Below are 17,364 nucleotides of genomic sequence, written 5' to 3'. Positions count from 1 at the left end.
GGTCAGAGCACCTTGGGAATCCACTTCCCACCACCTCCAGGGGTTGTCTGTTGGTGCCCAGAGGAGGAGACCATTAACATAACCTTTCTGGTGCCTCCGGAAGCATCCTGGGGAACGGGAGATGCCCACCCAACTTCACTGGATAGCCATCAGCTCCCCTTAAGTTGTGGACGGGCTTCCTGGCTCTGAGGCACCAGTAGGAATCATACAGTTAATCAGGCGTGGAGAGACATCACTGGAGAGCGACAGCCACTTACGGTGCCCCGCTCACTGGGCGCTTGATGTGGGGACATCAGACAGGCAGACACAGCTAGCCTGCCCGTGGGGGCGGGGCTGCTCTCGGTCAGGGCAGGCCCTTCAGTGTCAAACACAAGGAGATGCCGTGATGCTTCGGCCTCAGCATCTGAGGACCCCTGAATGCTGCCCAGGGGAGGAAGCTGGAGGCACGTCTCATCCAACTGCTCACTTTATTGTCTGGGGTGAAGGCACGCAGAGCACAAAGCTTTTTCTAGGTTGTTGACTGGATAGGGGGTAGATTTAAGGCCATGGCTTTTAACCCTTGACTTACATGTTCTCTATCTCCAATAAAATTACATGCTAATTGTATTGTCTCACATAAAGTAGCTCATATTTATTACAGAAAGTTAAGAAAGTATAGAGTTCAGCTAACTGGGTGCTTAAGGAAAGAGGGTAGCACAGGTATTAAAGAAGGAAATAGAAGTTACTCATAATCCCACCACGTGGAAATAATCATAGTGAATATTTCAGTGTATTTCTTTTCTTTTTCTTTCTTTTCTTTGGCCTAGTGCACACTAGGCAAATGTATTCAGATGAGCATGTTCCAAACCTGGCCTTATATCACAGTCACAGTTCTGCATGGATTTGGGGGTTTTCCTCCACTTAACATAATGAGGAGAGCATTTTCTCGTGTGATTTGTCCCACTGCTTCCTTACCAACTGAAGCATTTCTCAAAATGTGGCCAAAAATTCACCAGCACCAGCATCCTATAGGGAGCTACTCCAAACTACAGACTCTTGGAACTCATCCCAGTCCCATAGACTCTGAATGTTGAACACTCTTCTAGGGTAATCTAGATGGACCATCCATTTGCAGAACATACCCCCATGCGGTGGCTCTCAACAGGATCACAGGCTGAATACTGGTTTCTGGTTGTAATCAAATCCATAACTGAGAAGTTTTAGAGCTGGGACCCCAGGCGTTGTTTGTTTGTTTTTTTTTTTTTTCTTTTTTTAAATTCTTTCTGGGTCATTAACATGCATTGAAGATTACAGGTGTCTTTCATAGTGCACATAGGACTTCCCTGCCAAGACTGGTAGCAAGAAACATTCCTTAAGGGGTGAAGAAACTGAAATGTTTTATCACCAGGATAAAGACCCATCTATGACTCAGGTCTTCCATGACATAATTTGGACTTAGTTTCCTGCAAAGTTTTGTTTCCAAATTTACTCTCCTTGGCTATTCAGGCCCTCCCTGTTCAGGCCCTGGCATTGGGGACTGCAGAGAGGTTGTTCGAATGGTCAGGCTGCAGGAAACACCCCCACACCTGCCACCCCACTCATCCCTGTCTTTGAGCAGAGAAGGAAGGTCTGCCCAACCCTGCTCTACTACCGTTTCTCTTTATTGGTCTGTACTGAATTCACAAATAACAAGGGTCACTATGCTGAGAGATCTGGATAATGATCTTCAATCTGGTTTTCCATGCTGTTTGCTGCCACTGATAGAAGACCATCCCAGTACAATGCATGTTAATGGGGCCTTTTGGAGTTGACGACTAAATGATGGAAGGAGCAAGCATCTTGGGAGGGATGCGAGAGTGTGGGTTTGCAAGTGGCGGCAGGTGAGCCTTCTAGGTTTCCTGAGTAAAGTAGGCTGCAGTTTGGAATTGGGTCGTCTGTCGCACGCTCTCTTCCTGAGCTGGGTTGGCAAAGCTTGACTTTGCAGGAGGCCATGACGGACTTGATGGCAAGCAAAGATGGTTTCCTGATGCAGAGAACTAGATTCTAGCCCAGGCTTAGTGCGCGCTGTGCTTTGGGACCGCCCCCTTCACCACTGTCACCACCACTGATAGAGAACAAAATGTAACTACTTTCTGGCTAGATGAATCGCTTCATCTGGCTGTGGATGAAGGGGAAAAAAATATGTGAGAACAAATGTGTGTCCAAAAAAAAGAAATATATATATATATGACACTGTGCAATTACCATCCCCTGCTTCCGTTAGCTTGCCTCATTGTCTCATAACATTTTGTAATTCTATGGCGTTGAAAGGCATCTTCAAATTTGTCTGCTCCAGACAACTTCAAACTGTTTCTTTAAATAGTGGAACCAACTTTCTGAAGGAAATCTAATTCAACAGCTCAAACAAATGAAAGAGATAAACACAGATGTACTCTGGATGAAATGGTGTTTTATAGCTCTCAGTATCACTCCCGCTATACCACTCCAGTGAGTGGCCCCAAGATGGTCTCTGAGGAACCTCTGGGGTGCCATAAAGCACAATTTGACAACAACCAACTTAGCCCAACACCTTCCCTTTTACAGATGAGGAAATTGCAGCCCAGAGAGGCAAAATTCAAGGCTAACATCCAGATTTCTCCACCCTACATTGAGGATTCTTTAGGGGAACAAGATGGCAGCTCAGTTGTTGGGTGTCTTACCCCAGCTTCTGAGAAGTCAGAGGCAAAAGAGATAGAATCATGTGTGCAACTTGGTACTTACCAGTGATCATCAGATACTCAAGAATATGTGACCCAAAGAAGGTTTAAGGCCATAAGCCAGATATTGAGGGAGATGCTAGTGGTCCTGGTCCTGTAAGGTCTAGTATAACCCTGACTCTGCTTCCAGGCGCCTGGTGGACCGCCTAGAGAACATGAGGAAGAATGTGGCCGGGGATGGGGTGAACCGCTGCATCCTGTGTGGAGAACAGCTGGGGATGCTGGGCTCCGCCTGTGTGGTGTGTGAGGACTGTAAGAAGGTACCATCTCCCTCCCCTTCTCTGCTTCCCTGTGCATCCCATGCAAAGGGCCTGAGCCTAGGTTCCAGGCTTTTGGGGGCCTTGGGTCTTAGGGATAGAGCTTGGATCCTGAAGGGTAATTGCCAGAATATGATTCCTTCTAGCATGCTCTTGTGCCTGTTCATGGTTCCTCCCCTAGATGTCATGCTGACCCTTCTATCCCTTTGGAGCTCTACTCCATACAGGATAACCTTGGGAGAATAAGGCAGAGCATGAACTATGGTTGAACTTACAGGTATTCTGGTTGTGGCTTAGCAAGATATTGGTCATCCTAAAGAGCATACTGGGGGACTTCCTGGTAATCTAGTGGTTGAGACTCTATGATTGCATCACAGGAGGGTGCAAGTTCAATCCCTGGTTGGGAAACTAAGATCCCATATGGCAAAAAAAAAAAAAAAAAGTATGCTGGGCATATGTCTACATACATGTGTACATGGAAAGCATACACAGCATGCTCTACCCCGGGTTATAGGACAAGCCATTTTAGAAACCCCCTCTCCAGCCAAGTTAGGCCAAGTTAGACTTTGGTCTTCTTAAGCATTCACTCTTTTTTCTTTTTTAAAGATATTTTGACATGTACTATTTTTAAAGTCTTTATTGAATTTGTTACAATATTGTTTCTGTTTTATGTTTTGGTTTTTTGGCCATGAGACCTGTGGGATCTTAGCTTCCCCACCAGGGATCAAACCCACACCTCCTGCGTTAGAAGATGAGGTCCTAGCCACTGGACTGGCAGGAAAGCCTCAAGCATTCACTCGTGGGGCTTGTACCCTCTCCACCTTGTACCCTCTGCTCAAGTTGTCTATACTCGACCATTCCAGGACAGAAACACAACTGTCCTTGCGTCCGTCTGATTCCCAGGAAAGGAATTCAAGGGAACAATCCAGCTTGAGAGATCCATAATATCACCTGACTTCTCCTACTTGGGGTCCCAGTTAGCAGTTAGAATGGAATATTGGGGAAAGAGTACTCCAAAAAACCTGCCTTCTGTATTCAACTAGATAGTGAGAATTTTGTGACCTATTTGTTTTGACTGGCAGGAAATTCAGCCAAAAGTATAATGTTCCATCACATAGTCACAGCATCTATTCAGATAACTTCCTTCTTTATAAAGAGTTGAACCTGTAGTCCTAGTCTAGGTTGTCTCCGATTCATTTAGGAAAGAAAGAAGAAATAAAGAAGAAATGGATAAATAGTCTCTTTTAAAAATTTATGTCAATGATCTCCCTGGTATGGATGCTGAAAACTCAGGCCCCACAGAGACTCTTGGAGGATCTCTGCATTGAAGGCTTGGGAATGACTCCAGTTCTTGTTATCAGAAATCAACACTCAAATTAGAATTTTATTCTAACTGGCCTTGGTCATGAGAGGCAGATGAGGAACAAGGGAGAATGGGGCTTCATTGCCACCCTTCCCAGCCACTTCTGATTACCAGCGGCTCTGAGCCTGACATATCTTGAGTATGTGCTGGGCTCTGTTTTATCCCCAGAATGTCTGCACCAAGTGTGGGGTGGAAACCTCCAACAACCGCCCGCACCCTGTGTGGCTCTGCAAAATCTGCATCGAGCAGAGAGAGGTGAGTGGACGGGTCCCTTTCAGCTCCTGGAGCCTATTGTGTCGGTGCTCTGAGGGCAGGGGGCAAAGTGGAAAGTTAGCATTCATCAGGATAGGAGCGGTAGTGCTCAGCTGCCATGGCTTCATCTTCTACCTCTCCTCCTCCAGGTGTGGAAGCGCTCTGGAGCGTGGTTCTTCAAGGGCTTCCCCAAACAGGTCCTCCCACAGCCTATGCCCATAAAGAAGACCAAGCCCCAGCAGCCAGTCAGTGAGCCTGTGCCCACTGCCCCTGAGCAGCCCACTCCTGAGCCCAAGCACCCTGCCCGGGCTCCTACTCGAGGTAGGAAAATACAGCCTCTTCTTTCAGGACCAAGGACAGATCTTGACTAACTGGTCTACCTGGAGGATGTCCTGACATCATGTCTGTTTCTACCCATCTGGTGGACAGCCAGCCAGCCTCTGGGCTTCAGTTTAGAACTCCTATGTCCCCTTCACAACTCAACCATGAGCCCTTATCAAGAGGGTAGCACAGGGAACTCTCCAGCAATGCCAGGCTGCCAAAAGGCTTTGTTGTCATCCCTGATGGAGTATTTAGGGGTACAACAGAGGTGAAAGTCAAAATTAGGAACTGAGAAAGACTCCCAGCACCAAAATACACACTGGAGTCTGGAGGGCAGGGGATTGGAGGCTTGCTGAAAAGCCCTTATTTTCTCCTCATATTTCTTATATCAATCACCAGCAAGTCTGAAATTGAACTAATTAAAAGTGAAAGATGAATAAAAAGGAAATTAGCAAAAAGAAAATTACTGCTACTATGGATATTATCACTATTATCTATTATTATTATTAAAATGATAATAAAAGAGTGAAAAACAGTAAAAAGAAAAAATGTAACCTCAATAGAACACATTTTAATTTAATAAGGCCACTAAGACTGACCACATAAAACTCTTGCAGTACTTTTGATTAACAAAGTGATAAAAACTGGTCTGAATGACAATTCTGGAGTTGAGTGCAGGCAATACTTCTGAAAGGAAAGTTATAGTTGAAGGTTGCAAAAATTGAAGTGCCCACTTACAGCTTCTCAAGGCACCCAGTACCATGTCTGACACTCAAAAGGCCCTCAACAAATACTTTCATCCTAGCAAGGTGTGAGCAATTTCTGCTCCTTGCAGAGACTCACCAAACTGTCAACATACTCTATATCCCTGAGGAGCCCTGGGTTTCCATCACTAGAGCATCTTTCTTCCTGGTTAAGCATTACTCCGTCTCAGTTGAGAAGACTGCCTAGCAAAACTGTCAATATCTTGAACATCTGAGGCCAGGAATACTTGAATTTGAATTCCAGCTTTGCCACCTACAATTTGTGTGAGCTTGGATGAGTATTCTAATTTCTCTGAAACTCTTTCCTCATCTATAAAATGAGGTTAATAACTCATGGGGTTATTTTGAAGATTAAATGAGATGCTACAGGCATACCTCGTTTTATTGTACCTTGCTTTATTGCACTTCACAGTAATTGCAGTTTTTCACACAAAAATATGATCTGTGATCAGTGGTCTTTGATGTTACCGTGGCAATTGTTTTGGCACTTTTTAAGCAATGAAATATTTTTAAATTAAGACATGTACATTTTTTAAGACATAATGATATTTCACACATAATAGATTTAGAATTATGCCCATGATATGAGCTTTCAATATTCTTTTAACAAGCAATTACTGAACACCTACTGAGTTCCAGGCTCTGTTCTATGCCCTAGGGAGTCAGTGAATAAAGCAGATAAAATCCGTGCTCTCATGCAGTTAAAGTTTAGTGGGACAAACAGATGCTCGACAAACAGCAAATGCAAATACAATAAACATCAGGTAGTGATAGGTGCCTGGAAGAGAAGTGAAACACATAGAGGGGATAGAAGCTTCATGTTGGGCAGAATGGTCAGAGAAGGGCTGTCTGAAGAGATGATATTTGGGAGAAACTGACCAAGGTGCTTTAAAGTGCACATAGAATCTTTGGGAATATCGCTTGCAAAGGGCTTGAGGCTGGAGCATGCCTGATGAATCCTGGGGAAAATCAAAGTAAGTGAACAAAGTACATTCTAGAAACAATACAAAGCTGATGATCCTAACTCATTTGCAAAGGAAATAATGTGATATTGTAAGCAGTCTCTACATTAGAGGGGAAATTGGGAGAGGAAATTTTTAATTTTTTTTTTTTTTTTAGCTCTTAGGAATGGTGGACAGACCCTTTTGTGAGCTCCTTAAGTGATGCCTCTTCAAAAACATCAAATACATACCCCTCATCAATTTTTTCTCTTTCTCTGCAGGTGACACTGAAGACAGGAGGGGCCCAGGTCAGAAGACAGGTGGGTTCTGCCGACTCTGTCTTCTACTCTGAGGATAGGAGTCCTTTCCCCCATTCCTCCGGTGCCTTTTCTGCATTCAATTCACGTTTTCCTTCCAGGCCCTGACATGACCTCTGCTCCTGGGCGAGGAAGCTATGGGCCTCCTGTGCGCAGGGCCTCTGAGGCACGAATGAGCTCCTCTGGCCGGGACTCAGACAGCTGGGACCAGAGCCATGGCACAGCTGCTGGGGACCCCAGCCAGAGCCCAGCAGGTGAGAGAGATGGGCAAATCCAGACAGGCTTCCTGGAAGAGGAGAATCAAAAGGAATGGGGAGGATAGTGTTTTATGCACTTATTCATTGGCCATTGGTAGACATTCAGTGAACACTTGTTGAATGAGTGAGTGAGTCAATGGATGGATGAACAAGAACCAAAATGAACAAGCAAACAAGCTGTGTTAATGCAGGACCCTGGGACAAGACCTGGGGATTAGTTAGTCCCAGCCAGAGGTGGCCAAGTACTTTCTGTTCTGAGCATTCAAGCATCTCTCCTGTGAAAGAGGTTTCAATTCACGACTTAACCTGGTGGTCCAGAGGTTAGGACTCAACACTTTCCATCACAGGGAGCATGAGTTTGATCCATGGTCAGAGAACTAAGATCCCACAAGCCACTCAGCATGGCCAAAAAAAAAAAAAAAAATCAGATTTCCCTGGTGGTCCAGTGTTTAAGACTCCATGCTTCCAACGCAGGGGACATGGGTTTAATCCCTGGTTGGAGAACAAGGATCCCACATGCCACAGGGTGCAGCCAAAAAAAAAGGATTTACTACAAATAAAGACTTCACATTTTATTTCTGGAAATAAAAGTTATACATTTTTTAAAAAGATCTAAATTCAGGAAAGGTAGGATCCAGCCCAGCGAGGTGAGAGAGGAAAAGGCATTCTTTCAGGAATGTCTTACCCTCTGGGTACCAGGAGCTGCTATGTGTATCATCTGCATTTGATCCCCCAGCAGCTCTGCAAGAGGCAGTAGAACCTAACAGTCTCAGGTAGAATCCAGAGATCAAACACCTGAGTTCAAACCCTGTCTTTGCTACTAACCAGCCAGGAGACACTAGGTAAGCTCCTTAACTCCTCTGTGCCTCAGTTTACCCATTTGTAAAATGACGCTCATAAAGCACCCACTTCACAGGGTGTGAAATTAAATAAGTTCTTATAAATAAACATCAGCCTTTGTTATCAAGTGTGTAGAGTTATTGCCTGCATGAAGCATCTGAGGTTCAGAGAGGGTGAGTGACCAGCCCAAAGACACACAGCTTATAAAAGAAAAATCTGGAATACAAAACTAAGTCCTCATGAGGATAAGAACAGTCTTTCAGGACTTCGTCAGCCATCCAGGGGTTAAGACTCAGTGCTTCCACTGTAGGAGGGGCACGGGTTCGATCCCTGGTTTGGGAACTGAGAACTCATATGCCACAAGGTGTGACCAAAAGAGAAATCTGCTTGATGCAAGTACCAAAATAAATTCCAAATTGATTTTTAAAAATAAAACAGCTTTTCAATAATAAATTATCAACATCTACCAGATATTGAGTGTTTACTCTATGCCAGGCACTGTTCTGAGCACTTTACATGTATTGTATCATTATGTCTCCACCACAGCCTGTGAGCTAGGCACCGTTATCCCCATTTGACACATGAAGAGACTGAGGCCCAGAGAGGACAGGTCATTTGTGCAAAGTCATAGATGTTGGGAGCAACATTATAGAACCTGGGCTTTTCAATACCCACGTTGCTGCTGTGACTTGCTCAGGGGGATCTAAGTATTGACAAGAGAACACACTGAGGGGAGGAGAAGAGAGTCTGAAAGAGCCGAGAATGTCAGGGGGCTGTGTCCAGTTCACACCCAGAGGACTGTACCTTCTGCTAGCTCACCAGTCCCAAGCTTCTTCCTGCTTTGACTGCATGTCTGTGTGTGTGTGACAGACTCTTTCCTTTCCCCTGCAGGTTTGAGACGGGCCAACTCAGTCCAGGCTTCTAGACCTGCCCCAGCCTCAATGCAGAGCCCGACACCTCCCCAGCCTGGGCAGCTAGGTACCTGACACCCACTTGCCCGCCCAGGTTGTCACTCAGCTGTGACCCCAATACCTCCCACCCTTGCTTGCAGAATCTGCTGGGCTTTTTGCAAAGCTGCAGCCACTGCCAAACCCTAAACTCTTCCAAGACCCTTAGAATGAGTAATACTCCAGGCTGGGAGCCCAGCAGGGGTGGGAGGGGGATGGGTAGTGTCATATCCACCTAAATGCAAAAAATGACAGTATTTCATCCCCCAGTGTGTCCCACTTTCCAATACTGTCACTCCACTCTCACAATTCTCACCACATACGTCTACCATCTGCCATCTTATTTCCTTAATATTTTCTTCAAATTGACCTCCTTTAAAAGCATAACTGAGCGAAGTTGTTATCATAAACTCTCTCTCATGGAAAATTTAAGGACCTTGGACTTTAATGAAAAGGCAAATGTTCTCAGACAGGTATGTGAGATTCAGGAAGAAATAGTGGGCAAGAGATTAGTAATATAAGAAAATTTGAGCACATGTGGCTTGTATAAAAGAATGGAAATAATTCCTAATAGGTGCATTTAAAAAGCTGTTATTTTAGGTACTTCCCTGATGGTCCAATGGCTAAGACTCCATGCTCCCAATGCAGGGGACCTGGGTTCAATCCCTGGTCAGGGAACTAGATCCCACATGACACAGTTAAGGACCCTGCAACAAACACTGAAGATCCCACATGCTGCAACTAAGACCTGGTGCAGCCAAATAATAAATAAATAAAATATTTTTAAAATTTTGTTATTTTAAAAGAAACCTATAATAAAGGGAAACCAGTATTCCATACCAGAAAAAAAGAGCGTGTATTATTAATAGTTTACTGGGGCAGTCATGAATATTCATTGGAAGGACTGGTGCTGAAGCTGAAACTCCAATACTTTGGCCACCTGATGTGAAGAGCCAACTCATAGGAAAAAAGACCCTGATGCTGGGGAAGATTGAAGGCAGGAGGAGAAGGGGACGACAGAGGATGAGATGGTTGGATGGTATCACCCACTAAATGGACATGAATTTGAACAAACTCCAGGAGATAGTGAAGGACAGGGAGGCCTGACGTGCTGCAGTCCATGGATTCTCAAAGAATCAGACACAACTTAGCGACTAAACAGCACAAAGGGCAATCATAACAAATATCATAAGCTGGGTGGCTTAGAATAAAAGGGATGTATTGTGTCACAGTTCTAGAGGCCAAAAGTCCAAAATCAAGGTGTTGCCAGGGTTGGTTCCTTCCATGAGCTGTGAGGGAGAATGTGTCCCAGCCTCTCCCCTCGCTTCTGGGAGCCTCAGGCATTCCTTGGCTTGTAGAGGTATCTTCACATCATCCTCCTTCCATGCTTGGGTCCTGTGTGTCCAAATTTCCCCTCGTTATAAGGGCATAGTCATATCGGATTAGGGCCTAGCCTGATGACTGCGTCTTAACTTGGTCATCTGCAAAGACCCTCTTCCTAAGTATTCACATTCACAGTGACTGAGAGTTTGGACTTGAACATCTTTGGGGTAACGCAATTCAACCTATTGAAGCTATTATAAAAATTAGTTTACTGGGTCTTCTGTGGTGGTCTAGTGGTTAGGAGTCTGCCTGCCAATGTAGGGGGACATGGGTTTGATCCTCATTCTGGGAAGATCCCACATGTCATGGGGCAAATAAATCGATGTACCACAACTACGGAGCCTATGTGCCTAGAACCTGTGTTCTGCAGCAAGAGACACCTGGACAATGGGAAGCCTGTGTACTGCAATGAAGAGTAGCCCCCACTCACCACAACTGGAGAAAGCTCGCACACAGCAACAAAGACCTAGTGCAGCCAAAAGTAAATGAATAAATCTTTTTTTTCTTTTCCATTTATTTTTATTCATTGGAGGCTAATTACTTTACAATACTGTAGTGGTTTTTGCCATACATTGACATGAATCAGCCATGGATTTACATGTGTTCCCCATCCCGATCCCCCCTCCTGCCTCCCTCTCCACCCGATCCCTCTGGGTCTTCCCAGTGCACCAGCCCCAAGCACTTGTCTCATGCATCCAACCTGGGCTGGTGATCTGTTTCACCCTTGATAGTATACTTGTTTCAATGCTGTTCTCTCTGAACATCCCACCCTCGCCTTCTCCCACAGAGTCTAAAAGTCTGTTCTGTACATCTGTGTCTCTTTTTCTGTTTTGCATATAGGGTTATCGTTACCATCTTTTTAAATTCCATATATATGCGTTAGTATACTGTATTGGCCTTTATCTTTCTGGTTTACTTCACTCTGTATAATGGGCTCCGGTTTCATCCATCTCATTAGAACTGATTCAAATGAATTCTTTTTAATGGCTGAGTAATATTCCATAGTGTATATGTACCACAGCTTTCTTATCCATTCGTCTGCTGACGGGCATCTAGGTTGCTTCCGTTTTCTGGCTATTATAAACAGTGCTGCGATGAACCTTGGGGTACACGTATCTCTTTCAGATCTGGTTTCCTTGGTGTGTATGCCCAGGAGTGTGATTGCTGGGTCATATGGCAGTTCTATTTCCAGGTTTTTAAGGAATCTCCACACTGTTTTCCATAGTGACTGTACTAGTTTGCATTCCCACCAACAGTGTAAGAGGGTTCCCTTTTCTCCATACCCTTTCCAGCATTTATTGCTTGTAGACTTTTGGATAGCAGCCATTCTGGCTGGCATGTAATGGTACCTCATTGAGGTTTTGATTTGCATTTCTCTGATAATGAGTGATATTGAGCATCTTTTCATGTGTTTGTTAGCCATCTGTATGTCTTCTTTGGAGAAATGTCTGTTTAGATCTTTGGCCCATAAATCTTTAAAAGCTTAATGTACTAAAGATAAAACAGTGCAGTGATATTCTCAGTACCCTGGCCTGCTGAAGGTTTGGAGCCTGAGGCCTGTCCTCTTTCGCTTTTTCAGAAGGGACACTTATAAAAGTTAGAGATGTGTGAAAGAAAAGTAGCACCTCAGTAAGACTTTTCCTGTGATGGGATCAGTATCAAACCAATGGATCCCAGAATGACTTTCTCACTGTGTCATTGAATGTTATTTTTATTTCATGCCCCAAACCTGTGGCTCTCTCCCACATCCTAAGCTTTGGAAATGTAGTTGTAGAGAATCCTCTGGACTGGTAATAACCCTATAATAATGGTGGACACAAAGCGTGGACTCGCCTGTTACCTTGCCAAGTGATTCTTATTCCATTAGCTCGTTGACCTCATAACAGCCAACAAAATGTGAAGAGCAGGTATCACCAGCCCCACTTCACAGAGAGGAGGAAGCTGAGATTCAGGAAGGAAGGACTGGGGCTTGAAGCCAGGCCTCTCCAACCCCAGGATCCCCACAGTAGGACTGTTCCTGCACCTCTGGATACCTCTGCACATCATCCACTACCCCTGGGCCTCTGTCTGCACCGTGAAATGAGGGGGGAATGCTTGGGGCAAACAGTCAAATGATGCCGCCTTCTCTGTTCCAAACTTCTTTCTCTCTTTGCCCCACTCAGGGCCCCCAGGAGGCAGCAGACCCAGTCCGGGGCCAGTGGGACGCTTTCCAGATCAGAGACCAGGCAAGTGTTCACTTCTTTCTGTGCCTGTGTGGGTGACCACCTCTCTTTCACTAACTGGGAGAGAGAGAGTGACAGAGACAAGAGATAGAGAGACAGAGGCGGACAGAGAGAGAGAGCAGGGGCTAGCAGACGTTGGCCCATTCTGCTTCCTGAGACCTAGCTGATGATCTCTAAGGGATCCCCCTAATTCTAAAACTCTAGAGACTCCATACTAACATTAGATGGACAGAAAATGACAATACATACAGTGGTTAAGAGCCCAGGCTGCCTGGATTCAAATCACTGCTCCTTCACTTCCCAACTGTGTGACCCTAGGTAAGTCACTTAACGTCCCTGAGCCTCAGTTTCCTCATCTCTAAAATGAGAATAACACAAAGACCTACCTCATAGAGTTGTTGTGAGGATTAAGTAAACTGATACATAGAAACCTTAGCACATGGCCTCTGCCCATCACCTGCTGCCCCTGGGCCAGTATCTACACCTGTGAAATGGAGGCAGGGTGGTGCTTGGAGCAAAACACTCAAATGATGTCGCCTTCTCTGTTCCAAACTTCTTTCTTTCTTTGCCAAGATCACTCCAAGTGACAGTGATTATTACATGATATATATGTAACAACCCCAGTCACTACAACGTATTCACTGCTTGCTAATGCACCAGTTACTGTGCGATGTGCTCAGTTCCTCAGTCACATCTGACTCTTTGTGACCCCATGGACTGTAACCCACCAGGCCCTTCTGTCCATGGGATTTCCCAGGCAAGAATACTGGAGTAGGTTGCCATTTCCTCCTCCAGGGGACCTTCCCAACCCAGGGATCGAACCCATGTCTCCTGCATCTCCTGCATTGGCAGGTGGATTCTTTACCACTGAGCCTCCTGTGCATATATTAGGAAAAAAAGTTTAAGTAATAGCTATTACTTTGTCAACAAAGGTCCGTCTAGTCAAGGCTACAGTTTTTCCAGTAGTCATGTGTGGATGTGAGAGTTGGACTATAAAGAAAGCTGAGTGCTGGAGAATTGATGCTTTTGAACTATGGTGTTGGAGAAGACTCTTGAGAGTCCCTTGGACTGCAAGGAGATCCAACCAGTCCATCCTAAAGGAAATCAGTCCTGAATATTCATTGGAAGTACTGATGCTGAAGCTGAAGCTCCAGTACTTTGGCCACTTGATGCAAAGAACTGACACATTGGAAAAGACTCTGATGCTGGGAAAAATTGAAGGCAGAAGGAGAAGGGGACGACAGAGGATGAGATGGTTGGATGGCATCACTGATTCAATGGACATGAGTTTGAGCAAGCTCCAGGGGTTGGTGATGGACAGGGAAGCCTGGCGTGCTGCGGTTCATGGAGTTGCAAAGAGTCAGACACGACTGAGCTACTGAACTGAACTGAACTATTTGAGCACGTTCAGGTCTTAAAATTCACCGTTTTGGGGATGAGGAAACTAAGGCTCAGAGACAAGTCACTTGCTCCAGGACACACAGCTGAGATTCAAACTCAGGCTGCCTGGCTTCAGAGCCCACACCAGTGAGCGCTCTCAGTGAGGTCTGTTTTGTTTCCATTTGAATCAGCCTATGGGTCTTGTTATAAAATATAGATTCCAAGGCCCCATCACAGGGCCTTTAGATTGTAGCTGGGGCCCAGGAACCTGCGTTTTTGCAAACCTTCCTTGGGTGGTTTTGACAAAGGCGACATTCTGAGATCTGGAGAACAGTGCAGTGTGCCCCACCACCGTCCAAGGGAAGTGTCAGTCCCCCCATTGCAGAGCAGTGGGTGATTCTGGTGCAAAGCTTGACAAGCACCTGGTTCGTTGGTGCTCATCACTCGCAGTAACACTGCAGCAGTTGTCATCGCTAGAGTTCCAACACAGGGACTCAGCAGCCTCTTTCTCACCGTCTCCCCATCTCCCCTGCAGAGGTGGCTCCCAGTGACCCTGACTATCCAGGGGCTGCCGCCCCACCCCGGGAGGAGAGAACCGGGGGAGTCAGAGGCTACTCGGCAGCTGGAACCAGGGAGGACCGAGCGGGCCACCCCTCGGGCCCCTATTCCCAAGCCTCTGCGGCTGCTCCCCAGCCAGTGGTGGCCCCGGCCCGTCAGCCCCCACCCTCTGAGGAGGACGAGGAGGAAGCCAACAGCTACGATTCAGATGAAGCAAGTAGGTGACTCGCAACAGAGGGGTGGCTGAAAAAGTCGCTTCAGTGGTCGCGCCCTGGGAAACAGGAATGGGTCTGGGGACAGGCCTGTATGCCCCAGCCCCCCATAAACATATTAGCCAAGTTATAAAAATACAAATTTGTGTTACTAAATTCACTATATGACATCAGCTTTCTGAAATATAGGTGCTATATGGTTTTTCATCATTGTAAAACACACATAACATCAATGTTACCTTTTACATCATTTTTTATGAGTACAATTCAACTACATTCACAATGTTCTACTGGGTGGTTTCATAGAATCATCATATAACCCAGTAATTCCACTCCTAGGTGTATACAAAGAGGCGTGTGTTTTAATAGTTTCCCAAACTCTTCAGTGTCTTTCAAAAGTCATTTTTTTAACCATGATTTAAAATTTTCTGGTATTTCCTCTTGCATCCATCCACTCGATGATTTATAAAGTGTCGACTCTATGCTTGTCTCACTCAGAGCCTGAGTCCCAAGGGGACACACACACACACACACACACACACACACACACACCCATCCCAGCGGCACTTCTGGGTGTGGCTGGGCGCTGCAGGGGAGAGCTGGGGTGGCCTTTGTGAGCTGGAAAGAAGCACAGATAGGTCATGTCTGGACCTGATTCACGTTGTGAGGTTGGAGGGACATTCCAAGAGCTGCTGGTCAGACCGGGAGACTGGACCTGCTCTGAAGAAATGGACCAATGACTGTAGTCGGTGGAATGGCTTTGGCCCTTCGTGTTATCTCTCCTCATTGTAAAAAGGGGAGTGAATACTGCCTCCCATGCAGGGCTGAGGGGAGGGTAAACTGAGTTACCTCCTGAGAAAGGGCATCGAAACAAGAAGTCATTTTATATAGTAGAAAACACACACACGACGTTTTGTATAGTACCAAGTACGAGTACAGGGTAAACTGAGGTGCCTCCTGAGAAAGGGCATCGAAAACCGAAGATCATTTTATACAGCACGAAACACACATGAAGAATTATTATTGCGCAACATGCGCATCAGAAGTAGTAATCATAATAGTCAACACTTGCTGAGCACTTATTTTGTGCCAGGCACTTTTCTAAGTGTGTTACATGCGTGTGCTCACTTTAACCATCCCAGTGAGTCTAGGAATAGTTGCTTTTCTTATTCTGATTTCACAGATAGGTAGATGGAGTCTCAGAGAGGTTCAAGGGCTTGTCCTAGTTCACATGGCCAGTGAGTAAGAGGGGCCGACGGTCAGTCTCAATGCTGCAGCAGATCGGAGGCCAGACCTGGAGGAAATATGAGCTGTCCTGTTTCCCCCAGGGGTCGTGGGGCTGAAGACTTGGGGGAAAGGAATCTGAGCTGTCAGCCACAGGCTGCTTCTGCTCTGGAAAGGCACCGTGTCTATCCCACCAGAGCAGTGACCACTGCTCCCTCCATCCACCTGAAGTGTCTCTTCACTGACCTGCCAAGCCTAGAATATCCCTCCCAGCCTATGTATATCCCTAATAGGAGCTGTCCTTGATGATTTATAACAAGCCTGTCTCTCTATTTGGCTCCCTCCCTCACTTATCTCTGTATTGACAAGTATTTATTGAGCACTGACTAGGTGCCCCTAAACTATCATAAGTGCTAAGGATACCATGGCCAAAACAAACAAACAAAAATGACAGACAAGATGGCTGGTCTAATGGAACTAGCATTCTAGTGGAAAGACATATAATGTACCAATGGGTTGATTTCAAATAGAGATAGAGCATGGTGAAGGAAATAAAATAGGGTGAATGACCAAGAAGGTAGCTGCTTTAGATGGAGCAATCAGAGAGGGCTTCTCTAAGGAGGTGGCATTTAATTTAAACTGAGACGTGGATAATGAGAAGTCACCAGCCACATGAGGATCTAGAGGAAGTGCATTCTAGACACAGGCAACAGCAAATGCTAAGGCTCGTTTATTCCTTCAGCAAGTCAGTGAGTGCCAGCTGTGTGCCCAGTGGGGACATAGCAGGGAACAAGACGGTCACAGCCTTACCCTCATGGTTCTCAACCTAGCGGATAGAAGCCGTTGACTAGTGCCGAGGGCTCCAAGGAAGAGGAGGGTCTCTGAGGATGAGGAGTCCAGATAAGTCTTCCTCTCCCCTGGAGGCCAATGCCTATCCCAGACTGGACACATGGTAAGTGCTCAGGAAATGTTTGTTGAATGACTGAATGAGTGTCTTCTTGGTGCCTGCCTCTGTCCTCCTCAGCCACCCTGGGTGCCCTGGAGTTCAGCCTTCTCTATGACCAGGACAGCAGCTCCCTGCACTGCACCATCATAAAGGCCAAGGTGGGTGAGGGGGCCAAGCTGGGGGCCGCTCAGTATGCTCTGGCGTTTCTAGGGGGCTGGGGGAGGGCATGTGTTATAGGCCTGTCTCCTGCCATGGCCTTGTCCATCTGTGACAGTGACAGTAATGAGAAGAGTGCAGGAATTGGCCATGGCTAATTCCTTTAGGGGAGGCCTTCCTATGGGGATGGCCCGGGAGGGGTTTCACTTAACTGTATCTGCCTCCTGGGAATGAAGGCAACCGGGCTTCAAGGGCAGAGCTGAGACCTGCCCCATCCACAGCCTCTGGA

General features: G+C 46.0%; 1 protein-coding gene across 8 annotated transcripts in view; it reads left to right on the top strand.

Annotated features, from left to right (window-relative positions):
• RPH3A (rabphilin 3A) overlaps positions 1-17,364 on the top strand; it is a 265,161-nt gene that overhangs the window by 230,494 nt on the left and 17,303 nt on the right. For 7 of the 8 annotated variants that reach the window (XM_020904183.2, XM_070475355.1, XM_070475357.1 and 4 more), the window contains 9 exons: positions 2,866-2,995; positions 4,524-4,610; positions 4,757-4,928; positions 6,915-6,953; positions 7,052-7,204; positions 8,939-9,025; positions 12,540-12,602; positions 14,515-14,754; positions 16,998-17,077. In XM_020904183.2, coding sequence (XP_020759842.1) covers positions 2,866-2,995; positions 4,524-4,610; positions 4,757-4,928; positions 6,915-6,953; positions 7,052-7,204; positions 8,939-9,025; positions 12,540-12,602; positions 14,515-14,754; positions 16,998-17,077 — 1,051 coding nt within the window. The remainder of the gene's footprint in view (positions 1-2,865; positions 2,996-4,523; positions 4,611-4,756; positions 4,929-6,914; positions 6,954-7,051; positions 7,205-8,938; positions 9,026-12,539; positions 12,603-14,514; positions 14,755-16,997; positions 17,078-17,364) is intronic. The other variant, XM_070475354.1, reaches the window with a different exon arrangement.

Source organism: Odocoileus virginianus, chromosome 12 (genome assembly GCF_023699985.2).
Source record: "Odocoileus virginianus isolate 20LAN1187 ecotype Illinois chromosome 12, Ovbor_1.2, whole genome shotgun sequence".
Lineage (NCBI taxonomy): Eukaryota > Metazoa > Chordata > Mammalia > Artiodactyla > Cervidae > Odocoileus > Odocoileus virginianus.
This window is presented reverse-complemented; position numbering and strand designations above follow the sequence as displayed.